Consider the following 18379-nt stretch of genomic DNA (forward strand, 5'->3'; position numbering starts at 1 on the left):
AGAATTACTAGAATAGGGGTATTGGTTAGCATTTTTGAAAAATGGTGCTTCCCAACCGCAGTTTCCCCTGAGTCGAGAAATATTTTCATTCTTTTTTTTGTTACGCGCCCACCACTGACACTTGGTCCGAGGCTTGAAACTGCAACGCTAATTCTGAACTTTTTAGACCCACTTTCCATAATGTAAACAGTGTCCGCCATCTTTGCTAACAGTTACGCTAACAGGACCGAGTGTCACTGGTGGGCACGTAACAAAGAAAAGAATGAAGATATTTCTTAACTCAGGGGAATCTGAGGTTGGGAAGCCCCGTTTTTCAAAAATACTACCCCTATTATCGGTGAAGTATTCCTTTCAAATGAAGTAATAACAAAACAAAGGCTGTGACACACATTTGGTCTGAAACACACTACACTCGGCCCAACACTGACAAAGCTTCAGTCATTCACTGCTCATTACCATTAGACCTCTGGAGCCTTAAGGACATCCCTAACGCTTTGTTAAATTAATATGGGGACGGATGATATGGCCCCAAATTAACATGACATTATCAATAAGAATATTTCTCTGCCGTTGATTTAATCTGTTCATCATGTCACCGCAGGAAAAAATACACACGCTCGACAAAAAGTTAGCAACAAGGGCTCTTTGTTTGATCCCATTATTGTCAGAGCAAAGCATTATTACTGATCCCATAGCCAGGCTTCTATTTCTGTGTAATCCAATTAGAGCTCTGAAAACATTCTCTCTCTGCTCACATTTACATGACAAAAAAAAGTAGTTGTGGTCACAGAAAATGGGGTCACAGACGACCAACAATGTAAAACGACATGTTTCGCTGCCACTAAGTGTGGTCTTTTAATGAAGTGGAGGCCACAGTGATGATATAAAGATGTGTATATGACAACGGTGCAATTAAAACCGGGAGGACAAATGGGGCTTGGATACCGCACTTGTCTGTTTCACTCTAAATGGGATCATTGTTTATAAAATGGACACGTGGGTTACTGATTCAAACTTAAACGACTCAGGAAAGTCTTTAACTGACGTCATACATGAAGCAATTTGTCATTTACATTCAAAATGACCTCTTTTTAAAACCAGGCTATGGCTAAAATATACCGGCATTACATCATCAGGAGCCATTTATGATTATGTAACATTTTAAAGGACAGGGACGCCATTAAATAGAGACTGTAGAACCTGCTCCTGACCCTCATGTCTCTCTTGTTCATGCACAGCAGGGATCAAAAGCCCCCCCCCCCCACCCCCCACCACCAAACCCCACTCATTTCTGGTAAAAATCTTGAATTTTTTAACTTGCACATAAATAATTGAAATTATTCTTGAGTCAAAGCCTAGTGAATCATTGAAGGTGAATCTGTGGAATAACTCACTGAGAGCCACATCCAGTAATTCATCTGTTCATCCACCTATGAGCTGTACTGATTTTCCTTCAAGGGTCACAGGTGGGTGGGGGGGTTCTATAAGAGGCAGAGAGAACGCTTGGGTCCGACTGACCAAAGTGTACTTTCAAGTAGTTAAAAGTTGTACACAGTCCAGATAGATTAAATGTAACATTAATTAAGTCACCCAGTAGATTAGCCGACAGGGTCACATTTTATCTTTATTTGGAAGGTCAAACACGTTCTGGAGAGATTTACAGCACTAATCGCTCCCGTGTTTTCATTCTAAAAGAAGAAGGTATAGCACCGAGCTGCTCCTCAGACTGGACACCCGTGTGACTTTCCTCTGCAGTGTGATGATAAACAGTTGTTATATACAGTGTGTCCCAATAAATCAGCAGCAGCAGCAGCAGCAGCAGAAAGTCTTACATCCACGGAGGATGGAACAGAGACATAAAGGCAGAGAGCGACACTGGAGGGAAACGTGGAGATATAGCTCGTAAACGCGCGCACACAAGACAACAAACACAATATTCCCTGATTGCGCTGAGCTATGTGAGCGATAATGTGCGGCAGATGGTCCACGATACTAATTAGAAGCCTGGTTTCTATCCACTGCATCTACTGTATGTGTTGTTAGACGCACTGTTGTCGACGCTGGGGAAGGAGAGAGGACTGCGGACCTTTTGACTTCCTGTAACATGTGACTGAAAGGAGTAGAATGATAGCAAGTGTGCATATAATAACGGATGCTCGTGTACTACCAGGCACAAACATCATTTTAATTATCAGCTAGCGATCTCTCACGTCCGTCACCTACATCAAAGTGTGGAACAGAGCAGACACACAGTCTTCCTGTGAAACATCTGCACGACATGCAGCAGAAAACAGATGGAGGGCTGTGAATAGAAGATTTATGTAATAATCAACGAAAACATCTGACTGACTGAGCGTTCACATGACTTAAGTGACGAGATTGCAATAGTCGTCAGGATTCATATTCCGACGCATGTTTCTGTCAATTCTGTTACATATCTACTTATGTCTACATATGTGCAAATCAAAAATGACACGTTTTAACGCCTCGTGGTGCATTTTTTTTAGCACTTTTGAGATGATATAATGGTGATAATCACCATTTCATTGGTGTGAAAAAGAAAAACCAAGAGGAAAAACATTTGGTATTTTACAATTCTACAAATGTAGTGTTGTCTGTTGTGTCGTGTTCGCAGACGTGGAAAGTCATGAATGACATGAACTCGCGTTACTGTAACTGAGTAGGTTTTTTGTGTACTTGAGTGTTTTTGTACTTTGCTACATTTTAAATCACATCCGTTACTGAGTAAAGAAAAGTTTATTTGTATTAAATTCATGCAGCGGGAACTTTGGCAGCGAATGGTGAGGACAGGTGAATCTGCGCAAATTTTTTTGGACCGTCATGTAGAAAGACCAGGTCGTGAACCCGGGGGCTTCTTGCTAAAAAGACAAGAGTGCTAGAAAAGTATAATGTCAATGTTTTTTTCCCCCTGAAGACCAGATTCAAACGGGCAGAGCTAGAGCTCCATCTTAGGAGAAATCACCTAATGCACACCCACACGTACACACACACACACACGCAGAGGCAAAGCCCTCCTGACACGGTTACCCACAACATAATTAACTGTGGTACATTAAATCTCCGCAGTGAGGTGAAACGGGGCAAATAAACAATAAACAGAAAATTCATGTCCTCAATTTCCTCCCCGAAAAACCCAGAGCTGATGCAGACAGGTCATCAGACCAAGGGTGAGTCACGGTTGTTGGTGGGTTTTAAAAACCAATTCCTGGAAGTTGTTTTTTAACATTAACCACCGCGACCCCGGAGAAGGCGGACCTCGACAGAGGGGAAGAAAACTGCAGGATACCGAAAAAAAACAACAACAAAAAAACAGAGGCAGTCTAAAAAAGATAGCGGGGGTCGAGTGCAGCTCACTGGTCATTTAATGCACATTAAATATAACATCATATGTTATGAGATTGCACAGCCAAGAGGGGACGGCTTTTGAATCTTAGAGTCACGACTCCTGTCAGTGAGGAGCAGAGAGTGATGACGGGCTAAAGCCCAGGGAGAGAATCTACAGCGAGGTGTGTGTGTGTGTGTGTGTGTGTGGTTAACACCAACCAAAACAACACTGTCAGCACTCAGAAGCATCGTCAGGTTCTGGTCGCAGCAATTAACAGAGCTGACGTCACAGGAAAAAAACAACATTTGATTGTGCTTCTCTCTCTCTCTTTATCCTGGAGATGATGTCATGATCTCTCTATATAATTTCACATGCAGTCGTGAGGCCAGATATCTCCAGGACAGACACACAGACAGTGTCCAGAGTTTTGAGATAAACGTCTATACAGAGAATTACGGGTTTTTTTTTTTTTTACATGAATTACCAATTTTATGACACTCCTATGTTTTTGTGGTTTTTGGTTTTACCTGTGACCAAAGACATATTTATAGCACGGCTACTCCTGGGTAAAAGCAGAAGAAACCAGTTTTAAATGTGGTTTTAAACTTCTTGCCTGGCAGAAAAAAACACACTTTAATAGAAATGTGATATTTGCACAATAATAATCACATTTAAGAAGCCGATTAATCGATTATCTCATGAGTTATACGATTCATTTAGTAATCGATTAGTAACTGTTTCAGCCCTAGTATGTTTTTTTACGGCTGAATGAGGTTTTAATTTATTAAATACTATTAGAGTTTCTGAAGAAGAGTGAAACATCAGGATTCAGACAGATGTAAAGTCCACTGTACAGGACTCACTGGACTCATTTAAAGTTGATGAGGATTGCGGTGGCAGTAAAAAACGCAATCAATGGCAACAGTCAGTAAAAGTAACTGAGCACTTTGTGTTTTCATTGTGCGTCGGAAAAATTCTTTAGGGTATACGACGCAGATAAACTGCTTTTAAAGTGATTTCTGTGGTAAACTGAGCAGTCTCGCAGGTTTGCGCTCTCCGAGTACTTTCTCTAGTTAGTTTACATTTCTGTTTCTTTTTTGATGGTTGTATAAAAGCTCTGTCCACTGCAGTTTTTTTAAAAGTAGACCCTTTTTTAATATCATTTACCTCTAATTCCTGGCATCTCCTTTCCATTTCCATTTTGCTTTGATTGACTTACTCCAATTTTCTGTATTTAATCCAATTCTCTGTCGAACTTATTCCCTTCTTTGTATTAGCCTTACACTGATTCAATCTTACCTAACCTTTGAATATCACTCACACTCATCTAAATCATTTGGTTTTACATCTGTAGTGATTTAAAAGCCCCAAAAGCACCCGTTCCTCTTTCTATACAACAGATTACAGTCATGTTTTGGGGGTTTTTACAGTTCCTGATCCTTTGACCAAATAACAAATGCATTAGCCTGTGTTTACTGGTGCGGTTCATCCACAGCATATGTCCTATGTTACAGCTCAGGTGCTGATGCTGCTGATGCTGCTGCTGCGGCTTGTGTGTTTAGGATGTGCTGATAGGAGGAAGAGGAGGAGACTCTGCTCTACAGCAGCAGTGCATCAGCAGAGATGAGACAACACAGCCACTACACCACCGTGTGTTGACTGGAGGGCCGATGGTTAGGTGTTAGGTGTAAAAAAAATCTGTTAGAGGTGTAGGCGCCGCAGCCAAATGTCTAATTTTGAGTCGAGCGTGAATCCTCGTGGGTTCATGGCTGAACAGTTTGCTGGACCAAAATCTCATGGCCCATCTGCAGAGACAGACAGACAGACAGACAGACAGACAGAGCGTCCTACAGTGAGCTACAGTATATGTGTGTCATTTGTGCTGACCCAGATGCTCAGGAACACAGACTGCCCCGCGGTTCCACTGCATTCCCAGAATAAACTCCCCCATGTGTCACTGCAGCTCATTACACACAATAATAACGTGGTCCAATACTAATAATAATGGTAATGATGTCATGGGCATGCAACCTCGAGGAAAGGAAATGCACGACGGGAAAGATTAAATGACACAAAAGTCTTTTGTTTTGCGTGGTCAGTTGTAATGTCGACACAATCTCCAACAGTAAGCGATAATGAGAGAGCATCTGCATGAGGAAGAGAAGCAGAGACAAAAGAGAGGACTGGCTTCAGGCTCAGGTGCAAACACTATAGTAGGTGGATGTGAGTGTGTGTGTGTGTGTGTGTGAGAGAGAGAGAGAGAGTTACATCACACAGAAGCAAACGCTGAACACTCCAGCCTTTAACACCATCATCAACAAATCATGTCAGTGCAGGTCAGTGTGGGAATTAATCCTGGAGTAAAGGCTGCGCAATTTTTCCAATGCAGCCTCCCTCCTGCATTTAACAGCCACAGGAAGGACACACACACACACACACACACGCACATGCACGGAGGCTTATCACTCATCCCTGTGATCATCAACCACACTATTGGTCCATTACTGAGTCCAATGTGATCCAATGTGTCCTTAAGAAAATGATGTCATACGAGCAGAATTAAGAGAGAGTGAGCATGCACATGTCTGCAAAACTACAGTGGTCACGTGAGATGAAAGAAAGATACCAGGTGTCATTTTATATTATTATTATTAGTGTCATTATGGGACATAAATCACACACAGGTCTGTGTTTTTTTCCTCTCTATAAAAAGATGAAGATTTTCATGCACTGCTTCATCTTTCCACCCTGTGACTCAGTGCAACACAAACAGCAGCAATAAAATGCCTCTAACTCTTCACAGTAAATCCCAGATAGTTTATGTGTGGGGTTCTGCAGCGCGCGCGCACCCACGCGCACACACACACACACACACACACACACTGCACTCCTCGACGTTCTTACCCTCAGCTGCGGCCACCGCGCACCGGACAAGCAGCGACAGCATCCCCACAGTGAGGAGACAGTGTCTGAGCTCCACGGCGGCTCCTGCCCGACACCTGCCCCTCAAACACCTCCACTCTCCTGCGGCAGCATCCTCCGTGCAGCCGCCGCCGCAGCCGCCGCCGGGCTCCGCTCTGTGGCGACCCGCGCATCCACTCCTCAAACCGGGAGCCATATCCAGTGGATAAGTTGCTGAAGTTTCGGTCGTAAATAATACATTGGATCAATCCTCGTGCGTGAACGGGGGACGGCGGGAGGTGTGTGTGCGGGAGGGGGGGGAAACACAGCAGGTCCCGCGGTCTCGTCGTGTGTCCAGAGCTGGAGTGGAAGAGCGTGGGAGGAGGGAGGAGAGGAGGAGGAGCAGGGGGCTCCTCGGTGCGGCGTTGAAGGGGAAATTAAGAAATGCGCCCTATCGCTCCGCTGGGCTCGAACCACCCATCATCACCAATGCGTGGCGCGCACACACGCACACACACACACACACACACACACACACACACTGTGCCACAGGTTTGACATTCAGCACACACACACATTTATTCATTCAGAGCTGTCTCTGTCTCTGTCCAGGTGGAGGACAGACACGTGATGTCCTCAGGTGACGCTGAGTGACTGATTTACCACTGCTGCTGCTGCTGCTGATACCGCTGCTGCTGCTACTGCTGCTGCTGATGCTGCTGCTGCTGAAACCTTCCTCCCTCGCGGTCAAAGTGAGTGAATCAGCCTCTGCTATTAAACTGTCAACGCCGAGCGACCAGTGCGCAGGGCGCCCCCTGCTGGAGGGAGAGCACATGACGACTGATGAAGCAAGTGTAGTTGCACTCACAGGCCGCTTTGTATAGTACCTACACACGTTCAAGAACACACACACTTGTTTTTATATCTTAGTGAGGACACTTCATTGACATAATGCATTCCTTAACTCCTTACCCTAAGTGCCTAAGCCTTAACTTAGGGGTCTGCAACCTCTAGTATCAGAAGAGACACTTTTTGACCCCGCACCACCCAAATATAATTCAATCTTGACCCATAAAATGAAGATTACATCTTGTATAAGGTTTTATATATATATATATATATATACACACATATATATATATATATATATATATATAGATAGATATATCTAAATCTATTTATGTCAGAATAATTTAATTCTGTCATTGGGCGGCAATTTGATGGAGGACTTTGAGCTGCGATGAAGAACAATGAGAAGAGGATGAACCTGAGAAAGGAGATGAGAGGATGAGAAGAACTGTGATGAAGAACTTGGAACTGTGGAGGGCAGCATTACACTTCTGCAGAAAATGATGAACCCAGGAAACATTTATCCTGATTAATTTGTTGGTATTATTTATCCTTTCATTTGCTGTCGCTTCTTATTTATCTTTTATTGCACTTTGCTGCTGTGTCAATATATCATTTCTGCTAAAGAGGATTAATAAAAAGTACCTTACTTTATCTTGTGGTTTCATCTATCTACTTTTATTTAAATGCAGTGGCAAACAGGTCAGTTTCCTGGTTAGGGTTAGTATAGACTAGCAGCAATACTTTAAAATCAATTCTTTGACAGACAGGACAATACAATATTTACTTTACGTTTAAAAATGACCCTTTTCCTCATTTCATTGCCTTGCATGTAGTAATTCAAATAAAAACAAAAACCTGGAAATCTGGAAAAATCCAGCAGGTTTAATGTACAATTTTATATACCATTTTATACTCATAATTATTATTAGTAAATAATTATCTTAACGGATTTGATGTTTTCTCTCTGTTTATTAGTGGTAATAGTTTGAATTGTACTCATAAAACTTGACAGGAACGCAGTAAGTAGGTTTATTTTCTTTGGAGGAAGTGACTTTGACTTTTCAAATTTGACTTTGTCAATTGTATTTATTTTTTAAATCCCAATGTCCTACGTTGTTGTGGGAATGAGACCCGAATAACACATTTATCTCTGGAAATTAATAAAATAAACTGTATTTTTTGGGAGAAGTGGCCCTTTAATATCCAAGACTGCATTCCAAATGGATGTAAACTTGTGAACTCAAAAAGTAGAGGTGGCTTGTTGGGATTGAAATTCAAAATGGAACACGGTTGTGCAGCATTTTACCTCTTCGAACAATACTGAGGTTACATCAATGACTACTTACACATTATATCACATTGTGTGAATACAACTGTGGCTGCTGTACCTCTCCATCACCACAGGGTGTCACTCCAGACTCAGAAAATCACCAGGAAACATGCTCATGCTTGTGGTAAAACAAAAAAAAGACATGTTCTGGATCCAGAAAAACTGGAAGATTATTAGAACCATTCACATATTGGAATAATAATTGTAAACATTACAAATCAATCTGTCGTAACACAGAAGGAAAGAAAAAGAACCACACCTGTGTGAAAGTGAAGTATGAAAAGAGACAAAGTCAGAGAGAGTTGCATCAATAGATTTTTTTTTAATTCAAAGTGAATCTTAACAATAATACACCATAAAGTCTTATTTTGACACTCACCAAAAGAGTCACCTGGAAAACCCGCTTAATGTGACAAAGTAGAGAAGGCTTGGTCACACCTAAATCACTGAGAACTAGAGAGGAAACACTATCGCAAACTGTAAAGAGACATCACATCCATAGAGTTAGTTTTCCCAGTCCTCATACTGTAAATATTGCACAGTGCAATTGCTACATGGCAAACTAGTGTAGCACAAAATAAAAAAAGCAAAAAAAAAGTTAACAAAACAAAACAAAAGCCACAAAATCTACAGGTATTAAAACAGTAACAGTTCAGATTTCATGATCAAGTCTATTTGATGAGCAATCTCAACGGGACGATTCCATAACTTGCAGTGTGAATTAACTCGGAAATTGATAAAGATGACCGCAGAACCGAAAGCAAGCGCTCGAGCGAAAAACAAACCTCATCTAATCCAAAAAACAAAGAGCAGTACACAGTAGCACGTGTAGAATAATACAGACCCTGAATTAACATCTCTAAAAGGATAATACCGCAGCAGAGGATTTTTTTTAATCTCTTTTCTCTAACAAAATCATAACTTTAATCGTAATCATTTGACAAAATGACCGTTTTTACCTGTTAAATGTTACACGGATCCTTAGAAACTAAATGAAAAACAGTTTAAAGATATCTCTTTTCTTGCATCCATTCTTTTTTTTTCTCTATAACAAGCAATTGGAGAGTTTATGCAGGCGCATTGCTGGTGAATACCTTTGGAGGAATCCAAACACAGATTACATTTCACATGCTTATTACTGGGGGAACTAGTTCAAGCACTAATCTGCCAAGTTCATGCCTTGTCATCATAAGCTTCCTCTTCCCAACTCATACTCGAGTACGATCGGTAAAGCATACAGGTGAGAACAAAGCGATCGAATAAAAAAAACATGTCAATAATTTAATCAATGTCAGTGTTTAAATGTGGTGGTGGTGGTTTTTTGCACTCGTGACTGACCTGTGCGGAGAAACCACGATAATCCCCTGGACAGAGCAGCGAGCATGCAAAACAGATCAACACCCACTGGTATAAAACATGGCTCCTCTGTTTGTGTTTGTTTGTTTGTGTTTGTTAAAAAAAAGAAAAAGCCAGTGTTGTCAACTGTGCTCCGGTTACTCCTGCTCAAACTCTGAACAGCACAAAATGGAAAACCTGCCCACGAGCCTGTGAACGTGTGAACATGCAAGTTGAACGTAAAAGCGTGGAGATCATCTAAGAACACTTGGTGGTGCAATGACCGCACAATGTAAAGTATTGCATCTGTTCAGCCAGACTTGACTATCCAAAGATCAGTGAGTGTCGTATCATCAGTTTGTGTGTATGTGTGTGTCCATCGTGTATACGAGCCGTGTTTCTATATCTGTGTGTGTTGTTCAATTCTAAGTTGAGTGGGTGTTTCTAGGACACGATAACGGACTGTAATCGGACTCTATGCCTATCCTCCTCCAATTAAAACGGTCACCCCGTCTCCAATCCTCACTTTCTGAAATCTCAAGGCACGTACAACACAGTGCTGCTCACACTGTCTTCACTTCGGTAAGAAACTTTGCATCGCGACAAACGGTTTTCGATATGAGACACTCGTAAAGGGGAGAGCGATCCGATACACAAGGCAGTTTAGCGTGAGAAACTGTGGAAACTCAAATTGTAGCCGGATATAACATTGAACAAAAGAAAGTATCAATTAAACAGAACTATTTGGGCTTAATTTATATTTGGACGTACAGTCTAATAATGAGCCAAAACCCCTTTAATAAGCCTAACTTCCTGTATGAGGTGCTTAGTGGCGAGTGCGCTAATGTGCGATTGGTGAAAACGTTACAGACAACGTTTTCAAATGAATACAATTCTTTTCTTTCTTTTTTTTTTTCTTCAGGCATCTCACAGTGCTCCTAACAACACATGAAATAAAGAGTACGTACTGGTGGTGCGTTGTATAACGTACGAGGAAAAAGTTAAATCAATCCTGCAAGCTACAGCTTTAGATGTATACAAAACATCAATATGAAAACATACATACTTACAAAAAAAAACAAAAATTAAGTTACATCGATACATCATTATTATGCAGTGATGAGCCCAAAAGGTTAATAAGGATAAAATACTGATGCAGAAACAACAAAAAGAACACACACACACACACACACACACACACACCCCGAGAAACAACAAATGCAACTAAAGTTCATCGTCAGCAATACAGTAGTTACAATGACACTCCGAAAAAGTTTTAAAACGCAAAACACAAACAAATCAAAAAACCACTTCTATTTCAGATAATTAGGGACCTACACAAAGATCGCAACACTAAAGTCGAAACTCAAGAGAAATCGCCTAATTTCACAGCTATTGAAGTGGCAATCATCATATAGCAGCTTATCTATGATACATTCAAGAAAGAAATGGTACGACTTTTTATTAATTGCCCGACAAACTAGACAAAAAAAACCTCAGCCTTTTTTTTTCGTTTTTTTTTTTTTTTTTTTTAAATACAAATACATTTTTGCTGTTGCTTTGTTTTTAATTTATATAACCCCATTCTCTATCACTAACAGTATAACTGAGGTCTATGCAAACAGAATAATAGCTACCTTGCTCAGGAAATGAATTACAGTCTTTGGTGCTGCACAAGCAACTTCATTTGAAAAATCAAAAACACGCACACGAAAACTGAAAACACACGGAACTATAGTCAAATGAACACAAAATGCACACACAGAATATATATACGTATATATATATATATATAAACACACACACACATATATACGTCTATATATCCTCCCTGACGGAATGTATAAAATAAGCAGTCGACACCGATAAGTCTTAAGCCTTTAACAAATGGTATAATGTAAAGGGAAAAAGTTAACTTTGTCACACATGCATAAATGAGAGAATTGCACACAATTAACTCACACCTTATCAAGCATCTGTACTAAATAGTCTACCTCTATAATATATGTCCATATAATGTGTGTATATCAAATACTGCATGGTTTGCTCAGGCTTAGAAAAACAATTCCATACCATAACTTTTGCATTTTTTTAGGCCCCACCCCTCGCCCCTCCCACTCTTTCCTAATCAAAGCCATGCCCACCACACTTCTAAAAAACACCTAAGAAACAAAGTGAAAACACTCAAAAAAATGAAATTACAAAGACGAGAAAAGAAAAAGAAAATCATAATAATAATAATAATTAATGACTATTTAGATTGTATTGCAGTTTCATAAAACAGTACAAATACTGTTAGTAGTAGTAAGAGTTTCACTAAATAGAAAGTGATTATCAAATATTAAGCAATACTCAGTACTTGCACTTTGTACACTAGTTCATTCGGGGGAGAAGGTTGGGGGGGAGATAAAAGGAAAACGACTTTTCTTTTTGTAAAATGACACAGCAAGCATTCGCGACAGCAAAGCATGCTGTTCTTCTTGAGGGAGAACAGAGGAGTTTACTCACTACACACCGAAATATACACCGACTCGGAAAAGATTAAGCACCGCTATCCGCGATACATCACATCCATGCAGGCTATGCATGGAACATATACACGTGTGCATATATATACTCACACATAGAATGCATCGACCGATTGGAACTTCAAGTGCTGCAGTCCAGTACATTAATAGTCATGTATATAGTCATATATAAGTAGTAACATTAACAACCTCAAATATGTAAGGCACTATGGCTGGGTGGGGGGACAGTTATACAATGCAGCGAGTCTTGTGACACAAACAATAAGAGCAACGTTGATGCATCTTTCCGTGTACATTTTCTTTTTTTTGTTTCTTTTTTTTTTTGCTCATGCAAGACCACATGCAGCGTGAGGAACGAACCCGATTTAAATCGGTTTAACTTCACTTGACATTGCTAAAACACACCGAAAAGGACACCGAAAAAGGTACAAATACTTCAAACGCAGTACAACATACACATACGTGGACATGTGTGCATCTGTCGATCTAGAGCTAGCGACTGGGATGGCTTTACAAATATGGATGTGTCTTGCACATGTAAGAAGGCAATATAGAAAAATAGCTGGGTCACGGGGTGCAAAGTCTAACTATTCAACACCACCCCAATTATTTACCTGTTTTGAGGAGTATTTGTAGAAGATCCAATGCAAAGATATATCAAATGTGCAAAACACATTAAGTGTGAGTTTAACTACCATTCATCCTTCCATTCAATCACTCATACATTATTTCCTTCTTTTTCCTTTTTTTCTTTTTTTCTTTCTTGCCCAAATCATCTCCACTATGTGAACTCTTATTTTTAAAGCTTGAAGTTCAATTACACCCAAGTCTACATGATTCAAAAAATAGCTTGCTCTTTTTTTTTTTTTCCTCTGTGGTTGTGCCATGGTTTTTGGAAAATGAAAACCATGCGGTTTGTGTGGTTTGAGATAGGATTCGCCCCTGCTAACTTAGCCCTCGGGTGATATGAAGGGAACCTGGGCATACACGCTCAGATGTAAGGGTACTGGTTTATTTTGGTGGGGCTGAGCGGGAAACCGGCGTAGGCAGGCGAGGCGATGTAGGAGTGCGGGGGAAAGAGGGGCTTGAATGGGCCCTGGTGGTGCAAGGTGGGGGAGGATAGCAGCCGAGGGTTGATGCCCACTGTAACCTGATGCACGATGCCTGCCGGGTGGGAGATGCCGTAGGTGGGCTGAAGGACGGGGCGAGAGGACCCCGGCGAAGCCAGGAGGTGGGCCATGGGCGCAGCTGTGACCAGAGGACCAGACGGGGGATAGGACAGTAAGGTGTGCTGGGAGTGCGGGTGGCCCCCAAGATGAGGATGGGGGCCCGTAGTGTGGTTTGGGCTGCTGTGGGACAGGGTGAATGTGTGCCCATGCATGGTGGGAGGGATGTAGGCCTGTGGCCTCCGATGGGCAAAATTGCCATTCCATTCCTGATGGCAGGAACTGAAATGTTGCACCTGAAGGAGAGAGGAGAAAAAAACAACTTCTGGCTCATCACACTTATCATTTTCACATCTATGTTGTACCTCTAATGAACAATCACCACGTTTACATATCTTAAAATTCTTCTTTTTGTATGAATAACATTACAAATGATGTTTTTATCTTTACTGTCAACACAGTAACTGTAACTTAGTCTTATTGCAGTAAAATGTATTCACCGTTAAACATGGCTACACACTTTCTTGTGCATTTCTGTTAAATTTGTGAGCAACAAACACGAGTAATTATGCTCAATGTAGAGCATTTGTGCTGCTGCTGTGCTGCACAATCACTTTGTCAATTGCTCTTTGGACTTTGAAGACGTTTTGAAACTTCAGAATACAATGACTTTACTTGATAACGAGCTTCATTCATCCATGTTTGGAATTCTGAAGGCAATCCCTAAATCCAATAATATTGTAGAACTATAGAATTGAAGAAATCGACACCTGGTTCAACTTTTTTATCTTGAGAGATTAGTAGATTAGTATAATGCTTTACTTTTACTGTACTGTATATTCTGCTGTGGAGCAGAGACCGATAAACAGCAACAGAGTGCAGGAAGTGGCGTATCTTAACGTGCACTTGTGTACTTGTTTGTGGCCATGTGTGACATGAGAGAGAGGCTTCATGTGCTCACCTGCCCAAACCCTAAAGGCGGATGTTGCTGGGGCTGGAATGCAGGGTTGATCTTCTGCGGTCGGTTGAGGAGGGGGGTGGAGTGGTGATGTTGTCGCCCAGGAATGCCTCGCCCTCTGAACTGGCATGACGATTCCAAGACTGAGGAAGGAGGTCATGTGATGAGAGTCACGGGGGAGATCATTTGGTGTCCAATTTATCAACCACTTTATAAATAGCAGGTGAAAAAAAGGAAGCAACCACAGAGCTGATCCAACTACACTCGCAGAGATTGTAACATTTGTGGCAGGGGGATTTGTAGGCTTGTCGGTGATTTAAACAGCATTTGATCAAACCCACAACTTTGAACATAATGGCAACTGTGAATATGATCTAAAAGATTATAAATAGAAATGTTTGGACGACATGGAGGGTGGTTTATAGTGGGGTCAGTCCATCTCCTAAAAATACAGCCAGGAGCCCAATAATAGCAAGATGTGTCCTTCTTTGTGAGGCTTTGAATGCAATCATTTGGGGGTTGGGGAGGGCGCTGCCTTTAACATGAAAGGTAATATGACTGTATGATTTTTCGGAGGGTTTTCAGTTAAACCCCTCCACTTTAAAAGACCTATAAAAAGGTTGGTCTTAAGTGACGCTGTTGCTGAGAAAGTTGCTGTGGTTTCCCACTGACAACAGAGTAAAGTACAGCATGCATAACTCCCATTTTAAAGGTGACATATGTAAGAAATGTGTCATACTAAGACATAAAATGCCCATGATATGTCATCAGAGATTTCTCCCTGATGACATGACATTGTGACACTATATTCACCAAAATCTGTTTTTGTTTTGTTATCGCTCGTACAGCTCGTAGCAGCTAAACACACTGGATGCCAGCAGAGTGAGCAGCTAGCAGCAAAGCGTTATTATTCACCTAATTTGTCAAATCTGACAATTTACTCAAACCACGTTCATGCAATGTTTTGAATTGAGAGTGCAGTGACAACTTAAACAAAGCTACATCTTTTACATAAATCACCTTAAACACCTGGGGGGGGGGGGGGAATTCAGATGTGTCAACCAGGTGATTTACATCCTTGCTTGGCATTTTTTATTCCGGACATGAAAGGTCTCGGGGCAGTTACGTATGTGTGAGGGTAGCTTTAAGAAGTGCACATTCACACAGATGCAGATGCTCTCAGAGTCTGGAGCCAGAGTAAACAAAAAAAGTGTTGACAGCAAACACATATCCACTCCAAAGATCAGAGCAGATATGTTAGGGCAGGTCACCCATAATCACCTGTGAGAACCTCTGTGGCCTACTAATACAGTGTAATCCCAGACCATGTGACCTGTGGAGCATACAGCAGCAGCAGCAGTGACTGGATTTTGCGTTAGCATGACCCACCCATGCACTTCTCAGAGGATAATACCACCAGTGTGTACAACTGAGCAAAGGATTCGAGTGAACCTTGGTCTAGTAAGTTGCTGAACACTATCATTGTATAACAAAGATCAAATTATAATCTCTATTCAACACTTGCATGTATTTGTGTATCATATGTTCGGCTTTACCTGTGTTGCCAGGCATTTCGATGACAGCAACGTTGTTGATGTTGTTCTGCACCCTCATCGGTGGCACCACAACGGTGCGGACTGTCGGCTTGCCAGGCTCAGTCTCCGGGGCAACGCATGCAACACGGGGCTCACAATTCTGGTTGTTGTCAGCAATGTAGCGTCGCTCTGAGAAGGGACTGTTGCTATGGCCAGAGGCGTTTGAGGCAGGCGAGCTGTCCACGGTGTCACAACCGCTCTCCTGTTCATCGTCTGACATGCTGCAAGAGGGCAGACCAGTGAGTGGGAAAGTCACAGATGTCTCTTTTGAATGTGCTGGAGCAACTAATGTGGAAACTTTTACGAGGGTACAGCCACACTGCAATGTTTTATTTTAAAACTCATCATATCTGCAACAGTTATGCCTGCTGTCTTCCTAAAACGAATACGTTTGGAAACGCTGGTGGCTCTGTTTTATTTAAAAAAGTAACAGGATATTTGGAAACAATTAGTAACGCATAATGCTTCCTGGTCTTATCAGTCACAACTTGAGTAAAAAAGAACGCAATGGTAACGCAATGTGTTCAAATTAAAATGTTAAGTGTACCTGTTGGGGTGTTTGCAAGGTGAGGCGCTGGACTGAGCTGAGGCAGAAGAGCTGGTGCTGAGCGTGCTGTCTGGACTGCTGAGGGAGCAGACTCTCTCCATACTGACAGTGCTCTGACACGCCTCACAATCTGCACTACCCTTACATCTGTGTGCAGGAGAGAGGAACATAAAACCAAAGCATAAGACACTGGTGTTGGAGAGCCAAGTTTAAATATCACTTGAGGGAACTTTAGTACTCACTCTCCCATCGAGTGTCTTTGTGCACTCTCCTCCTCATCACTGCTGATACTGATGACACTAACAGTCGGGCTGGCAAGTTCAGAGATCACCATGGCTTGCCGCTGCTCCTGCGAAACGGAAATCTCCTCACAGTCTGGTTCAACTTTACAGCAGTTCTCGTCGTCCTCATCCACATGCTCTGTTCCTTGCTCCACTCCAACAGCACGCCCTTCATCTGGGCATCTGGCTTTCTCCTCCTCTACCTCCACATTCTTTGCTGTATCAGCCATCTTTGGGGACTGGCATGTTAAATTTTGGATGTTTGTGTTTTGGGAGAAGTTGCTGCCCCTGCAGAAGAGAAAGCATCGTGGTCAGAAAAAAGGGGGAAACGCATTTTAGGGCTGTGCAATTAGTATGCAGTCATGAGGTAATGCTCCATTAATCTATTACACAACGAATACTCATCTGAAAATTGGCTTTAAAAATGATATCTGTCTTAGTTGCATAAGGCAAAGCCGGTGTGTCATACCTGTTCACACAAGGCTTGGCTCTCTTGTTGGCAGTTGGCTGCGGCCACACCACATGTGCAATGCCTATGTTGATCGGCTGGTGGGTGGACATGGTCATTTGGTTGGTTAAGAATGGCTGAGGGTGTGCAATCATGGAGCTGTAATGGTTACCATGGGGACGTACTTTCCTGCATTAAGAAAACAGAACAGCGCCAATTGAGCCAAAAGCTTTCGCACCATTACTGGCAAAAACGGCCTCAGTCACCGGTCCCAAAGGACACGTATGAGTCATCTGTCATTAACATTCACGGGAGCATGCAAGCTGTGCACTGTCTCAGAGCGCTACGGCCATTTCCCAGGGTGTGCATAACGAAGGTTATAAAGCACAGATAAAAAAGACCCATATTGTGCCAGGACACAGACAACTTATCAACAAAAACATAAACAAAAGGCTTACCCCCAGTCACCCAATCTCTGTGAGCCCGTCACTGTGTCAGACGCCAACGTGGTTGGTGGTGGTGGCACTGATGTCACCTGCTGCCAAGTGGGCACCAGTATCTGCTGAGCACGGTTGGACCAGGCCTGTTGGGAGTGCATAATAAGTAATTAGATGTGGTAATTTCCCTCTGAGTGATGCTTTCATCAGCTCGTACAGGAAAGATTCAATTCACAGTGATAGTACATTGTTTCCTCTTCAGAACCATTCCTATCCTTGTTTAAATGTCTACCTGTGTGATGACACCAGGTCTGATTTGTATGGGTTGGATGGGCGGTGCTTGAGTGACCAGAGGCACAGAGGTCTCCATTCGAACAGAGTAGCCAGCTGGTTTCGCTGTGTTGGTGGGGATTCCTTCAAGGCAAACGCACAAGACATTAAATTAAAGTCCTGACAACCGGAATGAATGATAATTAAGTGACAAGATGAATACGCCGTACCTTGAAGGGATGGGGGACACAGAATGAGTGCTTGTTGAAATGAGTCATTGCATCCAAACTGACCATTTCCTGTCTGCAGTGTTATCCCCGGGTGCATCACTGACTGGGCTGGCGGGGCTAAACCCTAAAAAAAAACAAGAAAGAGAGTTGATTGT

General features: G+C 42.1%; 2 protein-coding genes across 7 annotated transcripts in view; both read right to left on the reverse strand.

Annotated features, from left to right (window-relative positions):
• The window catches only part of kiaa1549lb (KIAA1549-like b), a 70650-nt gene extending 64011 nt beyond the window's left edge, over positions 1-6639 (reverse strand). For all 4 annotated transcript variants that reach the window (XM_058629097.1, XM_058629096.1, XM_058629095.1 and 1 more), the window contains exon 1: positions 6251-6639. In XM_058629097.1, the coding sequence (XP_058485080.1) occupies positions 6251-6464 (214 nt within the window). In that variant the 5' untranslated portion in view covers positions 6465-6639. The remainder of the gene's footprint in view (positions 1-6250) is intronic.
• A 2092-nt stretch (positions 6640-8731) lies between these two features.
• Positions 8732-18379, reverse strand: part of hipk3b (homeodomain interacting protein kinase 3b) — a 40056-nt gene continuing 30408 nt past the window's right edge. For 2 of the 3 annotated variants that reach the window (XM_058628739.1, XM_058628738.1), the window contains exons 8-16: positions 18225-18348; positions 18017-18138; positions 17746-17870; positions 17309-17476; positions 16801-17127; positions 16559-16705; positions 15973-16232; positions 14420-14559; positions 8732-13754 (exon numbers count right to left, since the gene is read on the reverse strand). In XM_058628739.1, the coding sequence (XP_058484722.1) occupies positions 13284-13754; positions 14420-14559; positions 15973-16232; positions 16559-16705; positions 16801-17127; positions 17309-17476; positions 17746-17870; positions 18017-18138; positions 18225-18348 (1884 nt within the window). In that variant the 3' untranslated portion in view covers positions 8732-13283. Of the gene's footprint in view, positions 13755-14419; positions 14560-15518; positions 15750-15972; positions 16233-16558; positions 16706-16800; positions 17128-17308; positions 17477-17745; positions 17871-18016; positions 18139-18224; positions 18349-18379 lie in introns of those variants that run through there. The other variant, XM_058628740.1, reaches the window with a different exon arrangement.

Source organism: Solea solea, chromosome 5 (assembly GCF_958295425.1).
Source record: "Solea solea chromosome 5, fSolSol10.1, whole genome shotgun sequence".
NCBI lineage: Eukaryota > Metazoa > Chordata > Actinopteri > Pleuronectiformes > Soleidae > Solea > Solea solea.